This window comes from Trachypithecus francoisi, unplaced genomic scaffold (genome assembly GCF_009764315.1).
Source record: "Trachypithecus francoisi isolate TF-2019V2 unplaced genomic scaffold, Tfra_2.0 Lachesis_group7, whole genome shotgun sequence".
NCBI lineage: Eukaryota > Metazoa > Chordata > Mammalia > Primates > Cercopithecidae > Trachypithecus > Trachypithecus francoisi.
Window position 1 is genome coordinate 78958765 of NW_022681472.1, and position 14782 is coordinate 78973546.

At 44.1% G+C, this 14782-nt stretch overlaps 1 protein-coding gene across 1 annotated transcript in view; it reads left to right on the forward strand.

Moving 5' to 3' along the window:
* The window catches only part of FER1L6 (fer-1 like family member 6), a 177417-nt gene that overhangs the window by 81598 nt on the left and 81037 nt on the right, over positions 1–14782 (forward strand). Inside the window, 3 exon segments of the mRNA XM_033202929.1 lie at positions 4039–4216; positions 8624–8748; positions 14535–14669. Of these exon segments, the coding sequence (XP_033058820.1) occupies positions 4039–4216; positions 8624–8748; positions 14535–14669 (438 nt within the window).

Genomic DNA, 14782 nt, shown 5'->3' on the forward strand with positions numbered 1-14782 from the left:
ATTAATAGGAGAAAAGGCTTACAAATGTATTTAATGTATATATTAAATAAACACATTAATATATGGGAGCCTTTAGAAGGAAGATCCAAAAACGGGGAAATCGTCCATTTTTATGGTTAGGTTTAACAAAGTGTGGATGGACATACAGAAATACGATTCAATAAAAATGGCACTAATGCTAGTGGACTGAGCGGGGAAACCCAGCAAGGCCTGTCTGCCTAGCTACTTCTTGGCCTCTCTGTAGCATTCTTTCCTTCTGGGTGTGGGGTAGAACCCTCTCTGGAATGGGCTACAGTTAGACAAGGTAGGCCAGATAATTTCCTTATGGTCAATTTTTACATAGAAAGTCAGAGGGAAAGTCGAGTCATATTTTTAGGTTTTATAGCTGGCTTTTGGGAAATGGGGTTCTGGCGTCTGTGACCTGCACTAGGGAGGAGAGATTCTAGTTTCTATGGCTAACCTGGGGGCGAATGGGACTCAGAGAGAGGAGGGCAGGAGAAGGTCAGAGAAACACTTTGGCTTCTGAGGCCTTCATCTGGGGGTATTGTTTTCTGAGCCCCAGTTGAGGGAAGGCAGACATGTAACCAGGCTGAAAGTACATGTGAAATTAAAAATGGGATTCTGTTCCTGAAAGCACCTGGGAAGGTGCTCAATAATGTTGAATGAATCCAACTTAGATACTTAAGTGAGACACTCTGCATCATCTTGCCAGCAATTCCAACTTGCGTATATTTTTTAAAAAATGTACAAGCTGCTAACTTTGGGAGTGCAGTGATGGTCTTTGTGGAACACTTTCACAAGACGTTAACTGAGTCTTTGGTTTTAACCATGAATTTAAACACACGCATGTTGTTTAGCAGCAGTGGAAATGAATGATGTTTTTTGTCATTGTTTTGTTTTACTTTAAGAAACACAAGGCCAGCCTGGCATGGTGGCTCACGCCTGTAATCCCAGCACTTTGGGAGGCCGAGGTGGGTGGGTCACCTGAGGTCAGGAGTTCAAGAACAGCCTGGCCAACATGGTGAAACCCCATCTCTACTAAAAATCCAAAAATTATCCAAGTGTGGTGGCATGCATCTGCAGTCTCAGGTACTTGGGAGGCTAAAGCATGAGAATCACTTGAACCCAGGAGGCAGAGGCTGCAGTGAGCTGAGATTGTACCACTGCACTCTAGCCTGGGTGACAGACCAAGACTCTGTCTCAAAAAAAAAAAAAAGAAAAGAAAAGAAACACAGGCCCAGGCTCAGTGGCTCTTGCCTGTAATCCTGGCACTTGGGGAGGCCAAAGGGGGTAGATTGCTTTAGTCCAAGAGTTTGAGACGACCCTAGGCAACATGGGGAAACCCCATCTCTAACCCCCCAAAAATCAATAAATACAAAAATTATCCAGGTATGGGGGTGCCTGCTCATGGTCCAAGCTACTTGGGAGGCTGAGGTGGGAGGATGGCTTGAGCCTAGGAGGCAGAGTTTGTGGTGAGCTGAGATTGCACCACATCACTCCTGCTTGGGTGACAGAGCAAGACTCTATGGGGGCAGAGCAGGAGGGGATAAAAAGAAAAGAAAACCCTGCAGAATCTCAGGTTTGCTTTGCTTAGGGCAATGTAGCACACTAAGTTAAGAGCATTGCCACTCAAATACTTAAAACTGAGATCTGTAGACCAGCAGGATTAGTGTCCATGAGGAGAAATCAGATTGTCAAACTGTCCCAGAGACCAGCTGAATTTGAGTGTACATTTTAACCAGATGCCCTGGCAATCCATGTGCTCATAGCAGTGTGTGAGGAGCATTGACTGATAACCTATGATTTGGTGATAGCTTGCAGGCAATAGAACATTCTGTGTGAAGAGAGAAACATTAGACCAGGGCCTAAAACAATATAATTGCTCAACATCTGTTAAATATTATTATTGTTAGAAAAGTAAATAAAGGATATTCACTCAACATATATTTACCACATGCTTCCTGGGTGCCAAGAACTCTTTTAGGCACTGGGGACATGGCAGTGAAGCAACAGACAAAAATTCCTTTCTTTATGAATCGATGTCTTAGTGATGTCTACAGATGGCAGAGGGATTGCTTTTATTATAGGAAAATAATCTTAGGCTTTCAATACATATTAATTTTATTGAACAAATGTATTCCTCAATACATTTTGGGTATTATTATTAGAGAAGTGATGAGTCGAGGATTATTTGTCTTACTATAATTTTGTAAATTACAGGTTGTAGAGTGGTTGCCTTTACCAACAACAAAATAAATTTATTTTTTGAGCTCAACAAATACTGGCATCCTACTGCTTAAAGAATACAGTCCCAGCTCCTCCACGTACTGAGCAGGATTCTTCAGCTTCATCTGTGTCATTCTCTGTCTAGCTCTCATGCTCACTGGCTGTGACTTCTTTCCTGAAAGCTCCTAGCATCATTCCTAGCACAGAGTAAGCACTTGCTAAGTATTAGCTCATATTACCCAAAGCTTTGTTCACACACTTTCCTCTCTTTCTAGGATCCAACTCCAAAGTGCCCATTAAAGCCCAGCTAAATATTTGAATCTTGAAGGATGAAAATCACTGCTGCTACTTCTCTGCTTCCTCAGCACTTTCTCTCTTTGCATTTGAGTAGGTGAAGCTAAGTGGCCAAGTGGAGTGGCCTCTTTGTGAGCCCCGGAGGGAGGGGCCAGGACCAAGTTTTCTGGCCCTACTCCCTCAGCAAGGGCCAAGCAGCACTGGCAGTAGTTGCTAAGCTGAGTTGCTCAAAATCCATTTGTGGAACCCGCAGAGCACAATAGAAAGGCAAACAGCCATGTTCAATTTCAGATTCAGAGGCTCTCCATGGGGTCCTTGGAAATTGACAGAGCAAGTTGTGGCCTTTCATAATAGGATTTTGTAACCCTCAATGGAAAGGAAGGGAGGTTAAAAAAAAAAAAGAAAATTACTGACAGAAAATTCTAAGAAACACCAGGAAGAGGAACTTAGAAGAAGAGTTGACAACATTTTGAGAGGTAGCAGTTAAGTGCCATAGGTTACTCTTAGAATGATGGCCTTGTTGGCAACAGCCAAGACTGGGGCCTGGGACTACTTGGAGGGGTGAGGGAGTACCTTTATCCTGGTGACTGAAAAATAAAGGAGCCACACTGCCTACGTTTTGTCTTCAGATTCTGAGAATACATGCACCCCCATGCAGGCATATACACACATACACATAAGTACATGCACACACAGGCATATGTGCACACACAGGCATATGTACACACATACATGTGGACATGCACACACTTCCTGTGCATACTCATACTACCCACACTAATACAGACAAAAATATAGAAATTAAAGCAAACATAAATAAAAATACAAATCTGAGCACATTCAAAAGAGAGAGAGCAGAGCAGTGAGGGAATCTGAGACCACACTGCATGAGGGAGGGGTGAAGTTGTTTAGCCAGGAAGAAAGCACATGGCAGGCCAGGTAGGTTCTTCCAAGCCGTAGAGTCCTGACTTATGGAAGAAGTAACTAGGGTTCTTCTAAATGAAGCAAAGAGGTAAAAAGTCAGGTTGGAACTCCAGACAGTTGGAAGTTCCAGGAAGAAGATTTCAGCTCAGAGTGACAGTCAAGCTATAGGGTTCAGAGTCTAGAGTCTAAATGTGGACTCTTTTATTTTTCACTTTTGTGTCTGTCACTTAAAACCTGAGCATCACAGGCAACTTACTTTATCTCTCTGAGCCTGTGTTTCCACATTTATCAAATGGTGGCGATAAACATACCTACTACCTATTAAGTTGAAATGACCCACAGCTTGGAAGAGCTTATCACAGTGCAGGTTTAAGCTTTAGGTCTCACTAAACCTGGATCTTCCTCTGGAGATCTGGAGTTGTGCATCAAGGCAACTGGGGACGTTGCTTTTATTTGGATTTAAGGGGAGCTTTTGAGAACTACTCTCTGAACATACTTCCAGGTGTGTCTCCAGGAAGGACTTCTTTTCTCAAAAGGGGAGGCCTGTAATTATCTCCTACTAACAAGTCAGTCTTTTTTGTGACCTTTCTCCAGCCTCCTGGAAAACGACCGGCTGGTTGGTCTGTGCAAGCAAAAGTCGACGTGTACCTGTGGCTGGGCTCCATCAAGCATGCCAGTGCCATCTTGGACAACTTGCCAGTAGGCTATGAAGCAGAAACATCCTCCAAAGGGGCTGGTGCCAATCACCCCCCATCCAACCTGCTCTACCAAGGTAGGGTCCCCACTGGGCAAAGAGGGTCATCCAAGGTCTCAGGTGGGCTTCTGAAAAGATAATAAGGAGGGCAGCATGCATGAGTTTTTTGCACATTATTTTAGGGCCAACTTATTGTCCTTCTTTAGTACAGTTCCTAAGTGTTCTACCTTACCTTTCAATGTCCCATCTAAAAAGAATAAAATCATTAAACGCATCTGGAATAAACACTTATGTTTCTCTGTTAATAGAGAGGAAGTAATTTGAGTTTCTTTGTAGGCAGATTATGTAGGTTGAGTTTGCGTTTTAAACAAAAAAATATCAGAATGTCAGTAAGTTCTTGTGCTTACATGATCTGTGGAATTAAGGCAGATTTTACTTTCATGTGGCATGGGGATTTTGACTTATCAACAGCAGATATTCACATTTCCTAGTAGTAACCCAGTGGAGACTGGTATCAGTAGGTTCACTCATATTTCTCCAGCTTGGTTCTTGGCTCGGCTGCTTTTAAAATTCAGCATGCTTTATGGAATCCTTTCTTCTATGTAGTTATTTTCTGTAAGTGCCATCATGTTTATGTTTTGATACATTTTTGAATTTTATTATAAATACTCATTACAATTGCCTTTGACTTACTTCCATTTATGTTATCTCTTGCTGCTGAGTTCAGATAAAGCAGCCTGCAGTTTTACCTTCGTTTCTGCTGAAGTTGAGTTTTGGGTTGAGCCAATGTTGGAAACACTGGAGAACTGTCTATACAGTCAAGTCTCCTCTGTGGCCCAAGGCTCCTCTGATGTTGGCTGAACCTAGACTGCCAGTGGAATCAAAGTTGCTCAATAGTCAGAGAATGCAAGGTTCTGGAAATACATATCTAATAGTTGAGCTCATGGTTTCCATGCCCGATATAAATACATAAGAGCATTGTCTTTTTGGAAAATGCATAATACCACATGCCAAGCATTGTGCCTTACACTTGAGGCATCAGATCTCATTGATTTCTCAAATCAACCCCGGGAAGACTCTTCATCTTATAGATGAAGAAAGTTATGTATCAAAGATGCTTAGAAATTGCCCAAGATCACGCAGCTAGTAAATGATGGGGGGAAAAAATGTCTCCAAACCCTGCTCTCTTTCTACTGTCTTCCACCATACCTTGAGAGAGTTTTCATCTTTGGGTAAAAAAATCCACATTAACTTGATAGGAAAAAATAGGAAGCTAACTTGGCTTCCTGTTTCTAGAGATTATCTCTAGAGACCCAAGGACCTGGATGTGATTACTATCCCAGCTGCTAGCAATTCAGAGAAGACGAAAGACTTTTCCCAATGCTGCTGATCCTCTGCAGTGTGTTTTCATAGAGTGACCTAATCAACTTTTCCTGCTGTGCACTGGCATTGGTGGCTTTGGCTGCCTTCCACACCTACTGGAGAATTTTGTGCTCCAGAAAATACCCATTCAGCAAATAATTCGTTTGCACCCATATATGGAAGGCATGGTGGAAAAACTAGTGGGTGACATGAAGATGAGTGAGAGGTGATTCCGGCCCTCAAGTGAGGATAACAGACACATCTCTCATAACCACAAGTAAAAAGCAAGCCATAGCACAAGAGGTGTACCAATAAAGTGTGAGGAGGGTGACTAGATTAGTCCCAGGAACATAACTAGTAAGACACAAGGTTTCAGAAAAATGAAAACCTACACTGAGTAAATGGTGCTCCCTGGAGTTGTGCAGGGCACAGCTTGTGTGGCTGCCATTGGGTGGTCTGCTAAATTACAGGGTTAGCCATTTCAGGGGCAGCTGGTGAACATTTTCATCGGGTGAACCATTTCCAAGTTCACTCTCAGCAGAGAAATTTGCCAAACGATGTAGCATGCTAAGGAACACGTGGGCCATCTCTAGAAACACTCCTGTCGGGAAATCCCTCTGCCATCTGCTGATGGCATCATTTCCATCGTTTACTGTTGCCATTTTAAGGGGCTTCCTTGCCAGCAGGGCCCTGCCTGTCATGTGAGGGTTTATTGGTGTATGTGGCAGTGGGGACAGAGGGAGGACTTAGAATTGAGTCCAAAGGAATCACTTCTCTGGCTCCCCCTGCCTTGACAGAGTGTGGAGAACTTTCACTGCAAATACCAGACTTAACTGGAGGTGTGCAGAGCTCAAGTTTCCAAATCTTTTGCAGGATTAGAGTGGGTCTGATATGTTTGCTATGTTCTCAGGTTCCGTATTGGTCCCCATGCAACCAGACAGTGGCATAGGGTGGAGGGACACATGTGTGAGCCTCAAGACAATAAAGTAAGGAGTTGTCTTTGGCACCCCCTGCCCTTCCTGTCCCTCCTCACCCTGCCAATCAGGGCTCAAGGCCTATAGCATCCAGGGCTGCCATGTCTCTCCCACCCCCTCATTTCCATCCCCTCTACCAGTGCATAAGCTCTGGCCCTTAAACTTCTGGCCTAGAGGGGGCAGTGTTGTCTCCCTGTTGGTTTCCCTCCCCAACACCTCTTCTGTTCATGGCTAGCTTGACTCAGTTTTATCGTCCTGGAGCTTTGCTCTGCTAGCACCAGCTCCTGTGCACAGACTTTCAAGAGCTCCCTGTTGCCTCGTTCAAGCCTCATAGGTCCTCTATGATATGATTACAGATGTCTGTGTCCCTAGACTCTAGACAAACTGGACTACATTCTTGCCCCATGTAGCCTGGTGTTTTTGACCCTGTCTTGATTCATCCTGCTCCAGTGTCTTGGCATCTCCATCCCTGCCTCTCAAATGTTACCAACCTTTAGGGGCTCTGCTCAAAGGGCAGCACCACCTCCGCTATGGTCTGTCCCTTTTTCTTTGAGTGTGCTTTGGCAAATATGAATGATTCCTTTGCGTGTACATATTCTTATTTTACATGAATAGTACTGTGTCTCCTATCTCATGCTGTTTTGTTTTTTTTTTCTCATTAAGCACTGAAGTTCATGAGATCCGTCCATTTTGCTAAGTGTACCTCTAATCCATTGCCTCTAACTGCTTTCCCAAACTCTCTAACATTTTTCCTGTGCACTACCACAGTGATGGACATGCAGGTTTCTTCCAGGTGCTCCCCACAGGTCACATTGCAATGAGCAAGAGTAACAACACTCCAGCATCTTCACCCCACTTTTAGAGTTCTTCCCATGGGCCACGCACCATTCTCGGCCTTTCGGTTCCCTTCAATAACCCTATGAGGAACTATTATATCTCCATTTTACGAATAAGAAAAGAAAGGCACTCTAATAAAGCGTTAGTAGCCATGTACAAGTCCCCATATGAACCTGTGCGAGGTAAGTCTAGGGATTGCATTGTGGGGGGCGGGGGAATTCACAGGGTATTTGTACCCTTACTTTAACTAAGTAGAGTTATTCATATTAGTGCACAAGAGTTTCTGTATACCACTTCCCAAGTCAGCACAAAAACAGACACACTGAACACAGTGGCTTTGGGAGAGTGTGGGAAATGGGAGTGGGTAGAGAAGTAAAAAGGGATAAGTGAATATAAAAACCAAGAGGCACCCTGCAAGGGGCAGTGATCAGAAAGTACCATGGACCAAGGACTGTGACGAACTCAACTGTTACTTGAGGTTTCCCCACTGAACCCTGAGCTGCCCCAACCTGAGGCCTTTTCTCTGCCTCCTATCCCGGCACAGGGTGTGCTCACTCCTCCCTTTATCCCCCTGTCCCTTGCCAGCATTCTCACAGAACACTTATCCCTGGCCCCCTGCCACTGTGATGTGGGTGCTTGTCTTATCTTCTGCCTTCTCTCAGGAGCTCCGCAAGGGCAGGGACTCTCTTAGCTACCACAGAATCCTCAGAGATCACGACTGTACACAGTAGATGCTCAAAATGACCCTGGCTTCATGAATGGAAAATGAGTGAATGGATGACTTGAGACATATGTTTGTGTTTGTTGAAGTGAAAACTATATGGAGCAGTCCCTCGCACACACACACACAGAGGCATGCCCACATGCACACACGTGCACACACTCATGCCTGTATAAACAGGAGAATTACTAGAGAGTAAAATGTATTTTAGAAAGAGAGAAAGATTTTAGAATCAGAAATAAAATCTAGGCTCTGGCATGGTTAATTGTGCAAACTTTTGAAGTCTTTTAACCTTGTTGTGTGCCATTTTTCCTCATCTATAAAGTGGAGATTGTGCTATTTCGCAGGGTTTTAGGGAAGAATAAGACACATAACCTGGTGAAGATGCCTGGGTTCAAAGTACCCTGTAAATATCACTTCTTCCCTTTCTTCAGGGCTTCCATTCTTGTCTCAGAGGAGGGTGGATGTTTTTGGTGGTCTCCTTTTGTCTGTCTGTGGATACGTAGATGGACATCACACACAGACACACATGTGTACACACTGTTCTTGAAAAGCCCACTAACACCTGCCCCCTCCATGATTTGTCCACAGAACAGCATGTTTTTCAGCTGAGAGCTCACATGTACCAGGCCCGGAGCCTCATCGCGGCTGACAGCAATGGACTTTCAGACCCTTTTGCCAAAGTCACGTTCCTTTCTCACTGCCAGACAACAAAGGTAACCGGGGAAACCAAGACAGCCTGCTTCTTTCCTGTAGCCTGCAACTGACCCACAGAAGAGCCCAGGAAAGAAACAACGGGGACATGTTGCAAATACCTGCATCTCTGGGTGTGTAGGTGTTTCGTACTGAAAAGGGAATGTGTGCCCACAGGGACTTATATGGGGAAGGTCTATTGTTTCACTGTGATTCATTGTCCTAGGGCAAAGAATGCAAGTCCCTGAGGCGAAGGAAGGCTGGGAGAAAAAGAGGAGTGAGGAGGAGAAGGCTGAAGTGCCAGGCACAAGGCCAAGTGCAGTGGGGAAGGAGCAAGTGAGGAAACAGCACAGATCAACCTGCATGAGGTTTATGATCCAATCATGGAGGGGTCTCAGTGGGGAGAAACATTTGCCAGTTTTGTGGTCAAGATGCTCTAGACTTTGCACTCACCGGCTGGGGAGCTTTGCATGCTTTTAACATCTCAATGCTTCACAGTCCCCCTCTTCTGGAAAATACTACTGCACAATGGATGTTGAGAGTATTAAGGGAGACGGGTTGTCTTAATCCATTTAGCATGCTTAGAATACCTGAAACTGGGTAATTTCTAAAGAAAAGGAATTTATTTTTTTACAGTTATGGAGGCTGGAGGTCCAAGGTTGAGGAGCTGTGTCTGGTGAGGGCCTTCTTGCTGGTGGGACCCTGCAGGTTCCAAGGCAGCGCAGGGCATCACGTGGTGAGGGGGCGGAGCATGCTAATATGCTTGCTCAGGCCTCTCTTCCTCTTCTTCTGAAGCTACCAGTTCCCCTCCCATGACAACTTATTGATCCATAGATTAATCCATTTGTGAAGGCAGCTCCTTCATGACCCAAACATCTCTTAAAGGCCTCACCTCTCAATACCATGACCTTAGGGATTAAATTTCAGCATGAGTTTTGGAAAAGACAAATATGCAAACCAAATATGCAAATAGTATGAGTCTGTGCCTGTTTCCTCTGTCTTTCTCCCTTTCCTATACAACAAGTACTAAAATGAGAAAAGGATTTCTAATCAGCGAAAATCCAGTAGGATGCTTTTCTCATTAGATTCTATTCTCTAAAAATTTATTCTGTTCTCTGATTTGTGGTTTGAAGAGAGAGAAGCTCAGTAAAGAATTGCCCATCTCAGGGAGTTAAGCACCACGGGTTAGACACAGAGTGCCATAAGGTTACTTTCTAGCTCATCTCCTCTCTGCCTGCATGCTTCTTTCCTGCATAGGCAAGTAACGCAACTCACTAAACCTCAGGTTTGTCATCTTAAAATGGGACTGTCATGAAGAAGCAGATAGTTAAGTTTATAAAATGATTGATAAATGCTGGCCATGACATTGGCTGATGTTGAGAGGGCTAACATTGGTCTCCAGGGCAAAGCCCATGACCTGGATGATAGAGTAGATTGCATTTTGATTTATGACTCGCACACTGACAGCGTGATGTGAACCAGCCTCACATTCATTGAACTGCCTGTCAGGTGCTGGCTTTTTTGCCAGATCACATGTTGGGCTCTGGAGGATGAGAGGAGCCAGACTCTGCTCCAGTGTAATATGCAATCCAGGCATGGATGCAGGCCTCATGACACATGAGTCACTGCACTATGATAAGCCCCAGGGTATAGGGCTGTACAGAGTCCTACAAGAGCCAAGTAGAGAAAGGGTTAGTTCTACCTGGGAGAGAAGTCAGGAGAAACCTCAGCAGGAAGATGACTTCATCCTCATTCAGTGACTGAGCATAAAAATGATAACAGACTACTTTCTCTTTCCTAAGAGTTAGTATGGAGCATGGTGATGATGAGTATAGACTCTGGAGCTGCACTGCCTGGGTCAAAATCCATGCTCTTCCATTTATCAGTTGTGTGACTTTAAACAAACCTCTCCTTGTGCCGCAATTTCTTTATCTGTGAAATAGGGATGATAACCTTGTACATTCCTTCCAGAGGATAAAACACCCAGGACAGTACCTTGCTTAAAACTAAGGCTTCTATGTGACTGCTTGTTGTCATTGAGGTTTCCTTCCAACAGTAAGGGAGTTCTCACAGGATGGACCCCCGGAGCCCTCCTCCACCTGCCACAACCCTGTGGAGTTCCAGGGCCCTGAGTGGAGTACAGTATTTGGATGAAATCCTTCGTCTGCTGTGTAATTATCCTTGTATTTTGTATCTCCATACAGCACCTTCATTTGATTTAGATCCATATCTCAAAGGAACAGATGACTTTTGTTTATCAAATAATTATTTGAAAGGGAAAATAGGTTCTGTTGAGTTCTGGACTTTGTTTCCATAATTTTAAGCCAAGTACCTCATTTTTGTTAATAATAATAGCTGCTATTTACTAAAAGCTCCCCATGTGCTGGGCGCAGTGCTAAGCATTTTATATGCATTGTTTGCTACTTCTCACTGCAGCCCAAAGCTGGATGTTAGTAGTGTCTTCATTCTACTGATGAGGAAGGTAAGGCTTGGAAATGATATAGCTAGAAGATGGTGGAGCCAAGATGGAAACCCAGGTCATTTTGCTTAACCAAAGTCACTTTGCTTAACCACTCCACTTCCATTTTGGTAAGAAAGGGTACCAATTTCCCTCTCCTGTTTCACTTCTGCACTAACACAGCGGGACTTGTCTGCAGGTGACATGCCCCCTTTATGTATTTTTAATGATGTGGAAAGCTGAACCTGAGCCCCTGCAGTCATAGCCAAGTGCCACTGTTCAGCTGGTAGCACTCATCTGACCACAGGGGGCTCAGGGGGAAAAAGCCTCTGAAGGCTGCTCCTGAAAACCAGTGCTTTATAAAGTGACTTAATGGAATGAAATATTTCAAAGAGGGGAATCCAGTCATTCCCAACATCACTGGGGACATGGGACATAGAAATCTTGCGACTGAAATACAAAGGGAAAGAGAAAGAGGGAAACCCACTAAGTGGCTAAGAGGGAGCATTAGAGGAGAAGGGGAGGAAATCTTAGAGGGTAGAGCATGGAACCTGCTATTTCCAACAACCAGATTGGGGCTTAGTCCTGAGGACATGAATGGTCTCTTACCCCAGTGCACCAATGCTGCCATGTGGCAGGCGTTCAGTAAATGTTTACTCATTTATAGAAGAATATGGGCTGGGATCATGTAGGATGGATAACAAGCAATTATTGAGCACCTGATGTGTGCCAAGCACTTACTATTCTTGGACAGTGGTCATAACTCCGGAGGGTGAGTGCTAACCCCATTTACATGAGGAAAACTAAGGTTTCGAGGGTTAATCTCCAACGTGCCCAAGTCCAACATTGGGTAGGTAACGAAACTAGAATTTCACTCCAGAGTTATCTGATTCTGAAGCTATGCTCTGTCCATGATAGCTGGCTCCCTCATCAAAATGTTAGCTAAGTGCTACCATAACTTCCAGATAATGTCATTTAATTCAGTTCTAATGCATAACTCTTTAAGAAAGCCCTTAAGAAATGAGGGCACCTTGGCAGAGAAGTAGGATAATGTATTTTTGTTCGTGTGAACTTTTTAGTACCTCCTGAAGGTGGTCATGCTGTCCTTTTACTCATGGGTGCAACTCCAGGGACAGGTCAATACACACTCATTCATGCAAAGAGCTATTGAGCATCTGCTATGCACAGAGTGCTGTGTTAGTGTCTAATGCTGTGCCTAGCACGTTGTAGGTCCTGAATCCTATATTTATATGACGAATGAGTGAATGAACAAATTCTGGCCTCTGGAATCTTATCAAGTGGTATTTACAGCCCAGTGCCAAAGAAGATACCAAAATATTTCTATAGGAAAGATGCTGTGAAGATCATAAATTGCTTTGGTATCACACTGTCAAGTGCATGCTACAAGACAGATCACATTTCTATTTTGAAAAGCCACATAAAAACACATGGTTCTTTGTGATGTCACTGACACAGGGTAACTTTGCATTGCAGCTTCTTAACTCCTGTTATTAGTTGATTGAAGCCATTTATTTCCTATTGGAAAAGTTAGATTTTCTCTGAAATGTTTAAAATCTTGTGTCTCAGACATAAAATACTATAAAAGTGAAAAAGCAAGAAGAGAAAGAAATCGTGAATATGCACAATATTTTTATGACCCACATAAACAAGAGCCATAAAAATATTCCTTTGTGACCCCAGTGCAAATGACTTAATGCTCGATGTAAATGACTAGAAATGACTCGATGTAAAATGTTGACATGACAGTTTGCTGTGAGTTTTCGAGTCCAGGCCAGGTCTCTCTCCAGACTTTCCTCCTAGGTTGAACAGTGACAGACAGAGGCACAGTTCAGAAACTTCCCCTGGACCCAGTGGCTGCTGTGATACATTCACCTATGAAATCACTCATTTGCCTGGAAGAGAAAGAAATGTGGTTTTGAACTCTTTCCAGGACTAGTCTCCTGCATTAATGGAACAGCTTCTGCCCAGGTGCAGAGTTCACTTGCCCTGCAAACAACTCCAGTCTTCGGCTGTGTGAAATTGGCAGGTTTCCAAACATCCAATTAGAGAAGAAAATGCAAGACCAAATATGCCCTCCATTCTGAGGGCACCACTTAAATGGCCTAGGAGGGGGCTGTGAGCCACTTCTAGGCAAGATGCTCATGGTCTGAGGGCAATTATGCAGATTATTATCCTCTGTATCCTTTGACTTCTCCATCTGTATAATGGGTACAGTCTACTATCAGTGTAAGAAAGATGTCATGTGGCCGGGCGCGGTGGCTCAAGCCTGTAATCCCAGCACTTTGGGAGGCCGAGTCGGGTGGATCACGAGGTCAGGAGATCGAGACCATCCTGGCTAACACGGTGAAACCCCGTCTCTACTAAAAAATACAAAAAAAAAAAAAACTAGCCGGGCGAGGTGGTGGGCGCCTGTAGTCCCAGCTGCTCGGGAGGCTGAGGCAGGAGAATGGCGTGAACCCGGGAGGCGGAGCTTGCAGTGAGCCGAGATCCGGCCACAGCACTCCAGCCTGGGCGACAGAGCGAGACTCCGTCTCAAAAAAAAAAAAAAAAAAAAAAAAAAAGAAAGATGTCATGCAAAATGGTGAGGGTGGTTTTGAAAACCTTGATCTATTTAATTCAGTCAATAACCACAAAACAGTAGAATACCACATAAGGAATATCAGGTCAAATACCCAACTTTAAGATATTTGATGACAAACTTTTATTTGCTCCTAAGTCAAGAATCACTGAATCTCTCCAATCCTCAGTGTTCTCATTCATAAAATGGAGATAATATTAGCATCTACGTGGTGAGAGTGGATGAGGTTAGCAGCCTGCCTGGGCTTTGCTGCCAGACGGTCCAGGTAGAATCTCAGTTCTGCCACTTGTTGGCTCTGGACAAGTGAGCCTCAGTTTCCTGATCTGGAAAATGTGTGTAAATAACTGAACTTACCTCCCAGAATTACTGTGAGGGTTGAATGAGACAGCGCATGTGAAATTCAGTGCCCAGCACACTATAAATGCTCAAAAAAGTAGCTAGTGTTTTCACTGGCACTACTGTGAGAACTGAGCTGAAAATATGGACTCAAAGAGGGTGTTAAACATTGTAGAGGCTCTGCTCATGAAACTTAAGAATATAAGCTCCTCTGCAGTTGGGAGTCTTTGTGTTCCCCAGCATTGCTTAGTGCATAGTAGCTGCTCAGTTTACATAGTCACTTGAATATTGAATGAATGAGCAATCACAGTGATGATGTGTTCTCTTTCCCCTGTATAAGTGTTTGATGAATGAATCTTAGACCCCCTACAACTCAATTGAATGAACTTTTGCTTTTCTTTGCTCCCTCCTTCCAGATAATCTCCCAGACCCTCTCTCCCACCTGGAACCAGATGCTGCTGTTCAATGATTTGGTGCTGCACGGAGACGTGAATGAGCTGGCAGACTCCCCGCCCTTAGTGGTGGTGGAGCTGTATGACAGCGATGCCGTGGTGAGTGTCCCTCTGGGCCAGCATTGACCACACCTCATAAAATGCCACGTTGGACTAACTCACTTTATTTTAAAGTAAACAAAGTCCTGACGCTGTGAGTGGTGAGAACACTA